Consider the following 12,321-nt stretch of genomic DNA (forward strand, 5'->3'; position numbering starts at 1 on the left):
GTGCAATAAAGAAGTAATCCAACTAAAGTTTCATTATAATATTTGTAAGTCTCAAGCGATATGTCAGTACATATGTTAATGGATTTGTAGTATACTTAGTATGAAATAAATGTATTTGAAATACATTTTGGTATAGGTTTTTTTTCACTAGGGCATCCATGACAAAAAAAAAAAAAATTCTGTCATGGGGTGAAACATTTCACACATCAGGTAATTTGTCAGAGCACTAAAATTATTATTGTTCATTATTATTATATTTGTATGCTAATAATACAAAATATAATATATAATAAATAAATACAATAACAAATAATACCAATAACATGTTTATTATCATAATTATGGTTAACGTTACTATAGTTACTGTTTGATATAGAAGATGTTTGATATTAATATGTAATATGTTTAATGTGCACTTGGTATCCTCCACTGTGATGCTACAGATTTAGAAATTAAGCAACTGACAAAATATCATTGCCTTATTGCATCACATCTGACAAAGTATAATAACAATGACTAAGGCCTCTTTACACCACCCACTCAAGCAGTGTGAAAGCAAAGCAAACACATAACTACTACAGCATGATCATGTTGTGCATTCACACTTAAAGCTGGTTATTAACTGAACTGAAGCTATGTTAAAGGAATAGTTCTTCAAAATGGAAATTCTGTCATCATTTACTCACCCTCAAGTTTCAAACCTGTATGAATGTCTTTCTTCTGCTGAACACTTGTACCCCGTTGACTTCCATAATAATTTTTTTTTCCTACTGTAGAAGTCAATGGGGTCCATCAACTGTCTGGTTATACCGACATTCTTTAAAATATCTTCTTTTATGTTCAGCAGAAGAAATAAATTCATACAGGTTGGAAACAACTTGAGGGTAAGCATATGATGACAGAATTTTCATTTTGAAGTGAACTACCCCTTTAACTCAAGACAGTTATACGTCTTTTTACCCAACAGTGGGTGAGTAATTCATGCACCCTATATTATTTTACGTTCCTTTATAAAAACCTATATTACAAAAGATAATGTTGATGAATAGGTTTTTAGTGCATTTCCACATGTTTTCTGCCCATGTTGAGCTCACTATGTGTGGGAAAAAATAGACTCCGCTCCGAAAACTCTACTTTTTGCTATGTTCCTGATATGGGCGGGCAGTGTGAATACTCTAATCTGTTAATATGGGTGTTGAAATAATTGCACGCTGCTTTGCGTGCGAAATGAGAAAGGCCTAAGTCATGTACAGATTCTGCTCATCCCATGTGCTCCCAGACGCTGATATAACAAGGGCAAATGTTACAGAGGGCAGACTATTGTTGACAAGTTCTGTCATTATCTCAATGGACGTCATTGCCAGGGTGTGAGCAGACAAGAGAATAAAGGCCAAGCACTTTTTGCAGGGCTCACCTCTGTATCATCATTTATACAACTCATCCTGATGCTTTCCACAACTTTGCATTCTTTGCAAAAAGAAAATCACTGGAAAACATCAACAAATGTCTTTTTTGCATGTTGGAAGTAGTGAAATTGATTTCTCTCCAAGACAGTTACAATGCAGCAAAGCCTTTTGAGGCCATGAAAACAAACGCCTTGGATAAAATCGACTCTGGCCACTGATCTTTTCAGAGTTTGTGCGATCATTGATTTTTTAGCCAATAAATGTAATATTTTCACATTCAATTCTGAATGTGGCACAATATCACATGAAACAAAACTGTCCTTTCACTTTCGACTGCAGTGAAGGTGATGTGTACAGTACATTTCAATTAAACTGGCCTTGGGGGAAATTAAGGATACAGTCCTGTACGTCTGCGATCAAACTGCTATTATGTCTCAACATGATCAGACCTCTGCTTTACCCTGAGGTAAACACAACTGAAGCCATCCAGAAGAGTGTTTTAGCAAGTCAACAAACCATGAACCCTGGAGGCTATTTCACAAGCCACCGAGGCAAATCTATTTCACAAGCAACTGATTTGACCTCTTCACTAATACTGTGGTAATATATTTTTGTTGAAGGCCAGCCTAAATCAACAACATTATAGGTTACCTCCCAGCGGAAACCTTGTGCCACTGGAAAACTACACTAGCTTTAAAGGGACAGTTCAACATGACAATTATATCATCATTTACTCACCCTTATGTCATCCCAAACCTGGTACAGAAATTTTTTTTTTTAATTTTTTGGGAGTTTTCCACAAAAAAAAAAGTAGTTTACTTGTGCTCCATACAATATTTTTAATGTAGTCCTTTATGGTAATTTCTTTGGATCAAAAGTACCATAAAACCATAACGTCTAATATTGCGGAATATTATTGCAATTTAAAGGAACTGTTTTCTATTTGAATACATTTTAAAGTGTCATTTTTTCCTGTGATGCAAAGCTGAATTTTCAGCATCATTACTTGATCACATGATCCTTCAGAAATCATTCTGAAGTGCTGGTTGAGAAACATTTATTCTTTTATTAATTACCGGTATTATTATTAAAACAGTTATGCTGCTTAATATTTTCACAGAAACCGTGATATTTTTTTCAATTCTGTGATAAATGGAAAGTACTCCTATTAATTTCTATACAATATGTTGGTGTAAGGAACAGACCCAAATTGAAGTCATATTCACTGAAAATATCTCTGCTCTCCTTAGTGTTAATGAGATAAATAAAATGTGCAGATTCAAGAATGAATCGTTCTCTTGTTAACATCTCAATGTAAATGAAGATTATCATTGAATAACAAATGTTCTTATATAGCTTCAAAAGACTTGCAATACAGCAAAATTCAAATTGACCACTTTTACATTAAACTTGTAAGTCTTCATTTTGCAATTAATTTACAAATGCCACCATGACAGTGTATCACTCATAGTAAGCCTTATTAGACAATATTTATATCACATGATTGTCAGTGACATTATTTGGTCCCTGCAGATTATAAAACCGCACAATGTCTCTTTATTAGCCTGTGTAAACATTTAGTCTATTGTCCCAGGTCATGGACTCTGAGGCACTCCAGTGCCCTCAATAATATGTTTGTGTTTTGGCTATAGCATGGCCGCTCTGGATGAGTGAATGCCAGTGCTGGGTGGGCTTGCAGACAGTGCCTGTCAGTACCCTGAACCCTCCTTCTGGGAACAGGAGCACCTTATACCAGACAACAAAGCCTGGGCTGGCCCCGAGCCTCTGGCTCACTGTCAACTCTCCACCGGCCCAGTCACAACAATGCTGCTATTCAGTCAGCCAATTAAATGGATATTATACACCTCTGTGCGTGTTTGTCTGACTATGACAAGTAAATTACGGAACAAGCCTCTGCCATGAAGACAATTGACCTGTTAAGCCGCTATGAAACTCGATCCACCTGTTGCATTTTATTACAGCACTCCATCTACTGTCTGCAAGCCATTTATTACAAACAGCTCGTGTTGAGGAAAGCGCTCGCTACGTTCAGATCTGTGTGTGAACTCGCAATCAGAATCATCAATGCAAATGACTCGTTCTCACAATGGAGGTTTAATTTTCCGACCAGCTGCGCGACTGAATGCACCGCATGTGTTGCATCAAAAGACTGCATCTCATTCAAATAATTAACTTCGACATTATTAATGTCATGCACTTGCATCTATGTTGCATAATTCAACAGATATCAGAAGAATGCAGCCTTTTTTTTTAGGAAACAGCTGATCGCGAGCAGCAAATTTGCAGCACGAATTACACACTCACTCACGTTCATATCTAAAGTGAAGTCATCGTCACCCCTATCAGGTAGTTTAATCTCAGGTTCGATTCTGCTCCCCCAACACGATCTCATGAAAGTGCGTATACACCACGAATGGGATTTCTCGTGCCATTTATACGGCAAAAATGTTTTTTGCGTGCATATGCTTACTGAAAATCCTTGGGTAGGATTAGGGGTGTGGAGTGCGTGCGTATTACACGCCATAAAGCGCATATCATATGCACGCAAAAACTATTTTTGCCGTATAAATGGCACGAGAAATAACATTTGTGGTATAGATACGCACTTTCATGAGATCGGGCTGGCTCCCCAGTCAACACATGATAGCTTTTTTTCAATGTTATTCATGCAAATTAGTGTTTCGTAAAGGCTGATTTCGACATTGCGTACTAGCATTCGACTCCTTCTATTTCTGCCCTATCATTCAGAAAAGCACACCACAAAGCATGCAAAATGTTATGGCATGAAAAGTAAGCTATGCTATTTCGAATTCAGCCAACCTGTCTAGACTGCACATCCTAGTGCTGTTAGCCGGTATATGAGTACTAATCAAAAGTTATATCACAGCGAGCTTTGCAGTCCGTGGGTAATGTTCCACATTGTCTCTGATTGTTCGCTTTTCATGCTTTGGAAATCTGATCAAATCAGCGTTTAAATAATTGCTATTCTTTTGAAACAGAAGTCTTATGAAATGGTTCCTGCTCCTGTTGACACAGCTGGGAGTGGTCAGCATGTCTTCAGAATGCGGTGTAATGTATGTCTAAGCTGATCTTCTATATAACGATGACCATGTGAAATAAATATGCCCGTGAGGCCACAGAGAGCCAGGGATGGTTGGAAATAACGCTCAGAGGTTCCAGGCCTGGGGTTTCTCAAAGCCTTGATTTCTTCACGCTTATAGTGCAGAATCAGCCTGACGTTCTCAAAACAACTTTAAAAGAAAGACCGCTCAGCCAAAACCACCAAAAACCCTCATGACCCCAGGACTTTTATGTAACAGTCTGCTGCGTGTTCCCTTCCGGATAATATCCTGCAGGCTTTAGGAGGATCTCTCGCAAAATAGTTTCATCTTTTGATATGTTTTTGTCCTCTGCTGTAGACTTGGCAGTGTACAGACGTTCATTGTTATCAAAGAGTGTTTTTTTGGCATATCAGTCCTACTTGCGTATATTGATAGGGATTTCTCAAGTCTCTGCTTCAACAGGTCCTCAACATCTTGAGAAAGAACAAAAAGCTCGAGCTCTCATGTGGCGAACATTAGCTCTCTTTCCTCATGTGATGTGCTGGGTGCCTTTTATTAGTAGTGGCTCCTTTTCATGCTGGCTGTGCAGAGATACGCGTGACTTTGCATGTGTGAGTGTGCACATCTGATCCATATGTGCATGCATTGTAAAACGTTTTTCAAGCAATCCAAAATGTGCTGTGTGTGCTATATACCATGTCTGAATACTCAATTCAAAAAAAAAATGTTAAATGCACAGGTAGTTCTAAATCAGATTAATCACCGTCATATATTAATGTGCTGTTTTAGTTTAAAGCACACACAAGAATAAGTCCAGGGCCGTTGCTAGTGGAGCAAAAGGTAGTCACGCTTCTAGTGTTGATGCGATTAGAGATCACACTGCGCACACAGAATCATTCAGGAGCGTGAAAACATATCAATGCTTATATTTATCAGCAATGAGTGGGTAACATAGCTGGTTTTGAAGTAATTAAACTCACAGCTGTTAGTAGAGAGAGACGCTGAACAGACTCAGGTAATTCACACACGCATCTCTCATCGTCTCTCATCGTCTCTCTCTCTCTCTCTCTCTCTCTCTCTCTCTCTCTCTCTCTTTCTCTCTTGATAATGAATTCAAATAAAAAATAATATAAATAAATGTTCTTACACTATACTTCATCTCTGTGTCTGATTAAAAACGGGCAGAATGCTCAATCTAATGAGCCGTAGATCTAGACGAACTGACGAAAATAATGTAACTTCCAGTCAAATATTGCGCTACAAACATCAACAACAGCTGTCAAGTTGTCAAATCTGGCAAATGGTATAAGCGGGATAATCCATGGCCAGCTCATATCAATATTTTGTGTACAGTTATTTAATTATGTCATCCGGTATCGCGGCCTCGTTCTCTCTTGTTTCATACAAACGCAGCTGCTGCCATTTTGTGACGATTGTTTTGAACACTATAAATGGATAAGATAACTGACAGATATGATTTTAATCTCAAATCAATATCTCTTATCCCCATAGTTATTTATGTTGTAAAATACAATGCAATAAGTGGTATGACTGTATGCCTTAAATGTCTGTCTACATTGAACTTCCCGCTTGCTAGAAATTGCTCTCATGAGCTTTGCGTTTAAAGAGCTAATAAAAATATTTCGACGCAAAGATCAATATTTCATGTCTAATTATTTATTTATCTGCAAGTAGCCATTTTAATAAGTGGGATGATGTACATCCAGTCAGTTGTTATTGCAGGATAAACCCCTTGAGGCTGATGTCGGGGTTTATTCTATGATAACAAGCGGATGGATGTACAGTACATTATCCCTTACATAATCCCTTTAGATTCTTAAGGTAGCCTAACAATGGTATCATTTCACTTTTTACAGTATAGGTTTGAACGGTCACACTTTAGATTACAGTCCAATTCTCACTATTATTAACCAACTATTAACTATGACTTTTGCCTCAATAAACTCCTAATTACTGCTAATTAATAGTTAATAGGGTAGTTATTACGTGTAGATTAAATGGAAGTAAAATATCATGCAGAATAAGGCATTAGTGCTTTATAAGTACTAATAAACTGCCAATATCCTAGTATGCATGCTAATAAGCAACTTGTTAATAGTGAGAATTGGACCCTAAAGTGTTACCGTTTGAACGTTTATTGTAGAATTGTTTACTTTTACTGTAGAATTTTAAAGAAGCAGCCATCACTTATGATGGAGGACTGAGAACAAGCAGTTCTGACTTTAGTTTGTCGATCAAACTGTCTGGGCAGAGATTTTGGGGTCGGTCTGAGCAAGGCTGAGGGTTCAGATGTAATCTCACACATGGGCATTGACCATGAAGGGTGGCACAATTGTCTTTTCAACATGTTTTGGAAGGCGTAGGCTACATTTAGCAAGCTTTTGCATACTCTGCATTTGAGCATGGATTTGGGGTGTGATTTAAGTAGAACGCTGCTCCCAAGAGTTATGCATGTCTATGAGTCACACTTGTGTTGTTTTTCTGTTTTTTTTTTTTTTTTCAGGTAAAGGGACTTATTCTCAATTCTCTTTAAACATATGTTTTTTGTTTATGTTCCACTTGGCTCTCCTTCATCACAATGTTATGGTGACACAAAACTCTTTTGTTTTCTTCTTTTTCGTGTTTTTCTCAGACTCATATTTCTCATATTAATATGAGCATAAAATGGACGTTTTTGGATGCAATCCTAGCTCATTTCCATATTCTTTGAGGTTTGTGTTGTATTGGACCGGCTCCTGCATGGCACTGTGAGCTTCTCTCCCTGCTGGACAGATATTGTGTTTTGTAGTGACTGTGGGCATCATATGTCAGTTTTCGGTCATCTGATGTATATTGTCTTATCATAAAACTTTCATTAAACTGGAGCGGATCTAAGATAGGGATATCAGATTCCGAAGAATAAATATTCTATAAATATTAATATATATTGCACTATATTTAGAGCTTACCAAGGATATTTAAATATTAATGTGTTGGTGTTTAAAATATTAAATTAGGGCTATCAGATTATTATAATTTTATTAAATGCAATGATCTAATATATTATATTATATTGCTTTTTTAAAGGCAAACAAATACTGAGTGCACTTTTAATATGTTGTGCAATCGCACCCATTCACCAGGCACCAGAAACACACCTTTTATTTAAATCCCTATGGATAATTCCCAAAAACACTGGCTCCCAGACGCTATAGTGCAGATCATGAGCTGTTCAGCTTGGCATGTCTAGATCCATGTCTCTGCATGCCTGGAGATGTGGATTACATTTGTGCATATTAAGTAAATAAGACTGGCATTTTAGAAATATGTCTGTGGGTTTAGTGGACATGCAGGACTTATTGTTGGCAAGACCTCTGTTATAACTTATGTCCTACATACTATTAAACAGTCACACCTTTCTTATCATTGTTCTATCAATAACACAATGTTCCTTCCTCAAGACATCAAAACCTTTGACCGAAACACAAATACGTCAGTATTTAGTCTGCAAGAAGTGTGAAAAAGGAAATATTATAACATGTAAGGAGGAGAGAAAGGAATAATCTTGTCCATAGGACACTAGAGTGATCATTTTGGAAAATTGCTGGGATCACAAGGAAATTAAGTCTATCCCATAGCAGAGAGCGGTCCTACACCACAGATAATTGCCTTTCCTGTCATGGAATACAAGAATGGGTCGGTATATAGACTAACAATGGCTATTTGATCATAATAAAACAGCGGACTGTTGAACTTTGTGTGTTTAGTAACTGAGACTGTGAAGTGTCATTGGGCCAGAGGTCCCATGCAGACTGCTCCTGTTTACATCCCGACACCAGGCTCATAAAGAAAAGCTATTATGTAGACTGTAACCTTTCACTGCCACGTATAAAATTGAGGACACCCCGATAAAGAAGATTAAACATTAGCTGGAACACAAGAATCTTGTTTCAGAGGCGTCCCAGTAAGGTTAAGAAGTATATTGTCCTGTCGTAAAACAGATTAGACGCTGAGCAAGAACTTTATCGCATTAAGAGAAGAACAGCCATAAATAAGATTCCACTCAAGAATCTATTTATATTGCATGTTATGTTAATTGCATCACATTTTTAGCTCACCGAGGACATTTTTAGCTCAACTCTTGGATTATTTATTTTAACAAAATTCAATTTTGTGAATAATTATTCTACATATCAATTGAATGAATTAAAAACTTTAGTCAATCGACGGCCTTACTTTTCATATGCATATTTGTTGTCTTAAATGCAATAGCTTGAGATACATTAGTTTTTTAATTTTTTTTAATGAAAGAAGTCTCATTATTATGTCATGCCATGCTCCTTTCATTTTTCAGATTATAATCTTTTTGTTTACAATAGCTATTTCATGTATGAATTGTATATCCCAGAGTAAAAATTATTTGCTGACTTGTTGATAAATTGATGGTATGAACCAATTTTACTTTTACTCTTTGACCAGGTGTGAAGTGTTCACTATCTGAGAAAAAAAAAATTTGTAGACAGTATGACAGGCTAGCTATAAACATTTATACCGGTATATCTCTGCTAGATTGACATTAAATATTTCCTAAGTGATGTGCGTTATATCAATAGCAAAATGGAATGCATTCGTATCATCTGGCTGCAAATGTCAATTAAATACAGTTACATTTTTTTGTAATTACCTGGCTTCAGCTGATCATTTTTCCCCATCGGCCTCATCTCTAATTCTCCCGCAGACTAAACATTTCAACCACTATCAGATTTTAACAAACTATCCTGATGTCCAAGTGTTTATTATCAGTTTGGATAGCATGGTTTCATGGAAAAAATAGCTGTGAGCTTGATCCTGATTAGACACTTTTGCCAAATATCTCCTCTGGATGGCTTGCGATCTGTTTTTGACACTTTAATATGCTGTTGTACATCAAATCGACTTGTTCCAAAATTCAATACCATGTGTACATGCTGTCAGACATTAGATTAAAGCAAATGGTAAAGGTTTTTGAGATTTCATTGCATCCAGGGTTGTTTTGGAAACTCATTTGACCATTAAATTTGACAAACATGCATATTACCTGGAGAGGAATTTGTTTTGCTGCATACTTCAGCTATGGGGTGAAAGAATATGCCAGAACGGTATGTAAATTGCCCATAGTTTGTAAATTAATGGGTGTTTTGCAAATTATACTGGTTGGGGGGAATCCACATGCAATTTCTACACAAATAAAATGCAGCGTGTGTAGAATATTTGCACAAAATCATTGCGTTAACCTAATGAGTTGCAATGAATGGGGAGTGAGATTTAAGAATGCTATAAGGTGGACTGACTCAAGATCCTCTTAAGTTGCAGTGCGCGAAGGCATGTTCTTCATACCAATCTACACATTCCTGGAACCCTGCTGAGAACGTGAGCCACCCTGTTCTTAAATAACACGGTTGAGCATGGTCTTTAATCACGAGTTTATCAGGAAGTGTAAATAACTAGTAGTGTTCAGTGTTTGAATTGAGATTGTGTAACATTTATTGGTGTTGGCTGGTGGTTGACAATTAATAAGTGATGAATTAGTAGACCCAAACCAATGAAAATGAGCTTAAGACTGATTTGTTTCAAGCAAAACGATAGTGTAACCAAAAACAAATCACTTAACACTATGCTTAGTCATGAATAACCAGTTAGCCTGGAGGAGGCCAGAATTAAATAAGTGAAAACCACAAAATGGTGTTGTCATTAAACTCAAACATCCTGACATTGGTCATTAACCAGCAATCAAAGACTTCTGGCAAAGACTTTTATGACCTGAACTAGACGTGTGTGCCAGAGCAGGTGTGTGATGCATGTGAGTTTATTCACATACCTGTGGAAGAACAACAGAATGGACAGCATGGTTTGGTCGATGTTGCTGTTGCAGATGCCCTCGTTGAGCAGGTAACAGGGGTCCCGGACCACCGACTCCAGTGAGTCCTGTCTCATGATGTTGTTGAGCTTATCTGTGTTTAGGTTCTGAAAGTGAAGCTGGTCCCGGAGCTGTTTGAAGTGGTTGACTGATGTAGGACTGCCCAGGCTCGCTTGGCCCGGCTCAGGCTCGCAGCCGCTGGCCAGATCCAGACAGCAGCTGCAGCAGTCCAGGCCGATGGGCGAACGGCACTCCTCGCTTGACATCAGGCGGGTCAGGTTCCCCACGAGGGACTCAGACGGTAGCTGTGACAGGTTCTCCTCCACCTGCTCCAGGTGATCTTAAAGCAGACCTCCCTCCTTCTCACGCAAGTGTATACCGGGTGCCACGGGAGAAGCTGCTGTGAGTTGATCCTTCTCGACAGCGAGTGCCAGAGTGTGTGTGTGTGTGTGTGCACACAACGCCGGTTTTTATGAGCTGGGGCGCCTGTTCGCTCGTAATGATGCAGCGGGAATGCGTTTGAAAAAAGAAAAAAACAGAAGCTGCTTCTGTTTTTTGTTGTTGTTTGTTTTGTTTTTTCTTCTCGGTGTCCCCTGCCCCGCACTTTTCTCTGCCCCTGTGCGTGCAGACAGTGCAGACAGCGAGAGAGGAGGAGGAGAGGGCTGGAAGGGAGGGAGGAGGAATCTTTCTGATTGGTAAAGCTGGCCGATCAGTTCACAAAAAGATCCTGCCTACTTTTCCCTCAACATCACAAGCGGGGAGGAGCGAAGCTAGGAAGGGAGTAAAAGCATGCTCTTTAACATGTGCACTTCAGTGCTGCCAGGGGCGGAACCCTGAGAGAGAGAGAGAGAGAGAGCAATGTACTACTTCCCTGTTTATATCACTGAATCAATCATGGTTTGGTCTCACTTTCCTAAGGCTATTGAATTTAGGCTCGACTTTGCGTGCTGCAGTACAAATACTGCTTGTGTGCAGTGTTCCTTGTCCAATGATTCATCACTTAAATGTTTTTATCAGTCTTGTTTCCTTTTACCAGTTGTTTTCCCCTTTCCTTTTAAAGAGAGAATTTGGCTCAAGTATCAGTATCTATAAAATGTCACTTAATCAGACCTTAATTTAGTTTGAAGACCATATTATGCTGCATTCCCATTACCTGGGAAGAGGAATGTATGCGCTGGGAATGACTTCACACCCGAGGTGACGGCGTTCCAGTAAACAGAAAACTAAGATGGACACGTCCAGGCAAACCTTTATTGTGCTTGCTCTTTCAGAAAACAAACACGTAAAAGAGCGGTATTTTGCACAGATAATGCCGAAGTATCACGTCCAGAAATAGAGGTTGGATGGTACTGTGTAGACCACTGCGTTTATTGAGAGACAGACAAACAAAAGTGATTTTACTACTGTGTCACTATGGTTGATGCACTGAGCAGCCATGTTGGATTCTGAAGCCAGGGTTGTTGCGTGTTTCCCACACACAAAATCTTACTCGAGAGAGTGTTTCAGTTAAAAGTTCCTACTGGGGCCTAGGAATTTCCCCCATCTGAGGACAAATGGAACGCACCATTATTCCAATCATACCAAACAATTGCTCTGGCATCATTAGTTAAAGGTTAACGGTCAGTAATCCAATATATTTTGTCTATTAGATTCTTAGTTCGGGGAGAGATTTTGACGTTGATCTGTTTATCTGAAGTAAAGGATTCCTATTGCTTAACATGATAAAGTAGAAATGCTGACATGAACGCAACACAGTGTGCTCTAAAAATCATTTAGTGGTCAGTAAATTCTCAGAACACCCTCCAATGATCCACTCATTTCTGAGAGAGTGTTTGAAACATTTTTTGCTAGACTTTCCATTGAAATTCAGTCGAAACCAAATATTTGTTATTGTTGGGGCCTGTGCAATGACAGAGACTGAAATGTTAAAAATGTT

The 12,321-nt window shown here is 38.4% G+C and overlaps 1 protein-coding gene across 1 annotated transcript in view; it reads right to left on the minus strand.

The window, feature by feature from the left end:
- tsc22d3 (TSC22 domain family, member 3) overlaps nucleotides 1-11,013 on the minus strand; it is a 32,857-nt gene extending 21,844 nt beyond the window's left edge. Inside the window, exon 1 of the mRNA XM_079631816.1 lies at nucleotides 10,347-11,013. Within this exon, the coding sequence (XP_079487942.1) occupies nucleotides 10,347-10,651 (305 nt within the window). The 5' untranslated portion in view covers nucleotides 10,652-11,013. The remainder of the gene's footprint in view (nucleotides 1-10,346) is intronic.
- Between the last annotated feature and the right edge of the window lie 1,308 nt (nucleotides 11,014-12,321).

The sequence above is a fragment of the Phoxinus phoxinus genome, assembly GCF_949152265.1.
Source record: "Phoxinus phoxinus genome assembly, chromosome: 12".
NCBI lineage: Eukaryota > Metazoa > Chordata > Actinopteri > Cypriniformes > Leuciscidae > Phoxinus > Phoxinus phoxinus.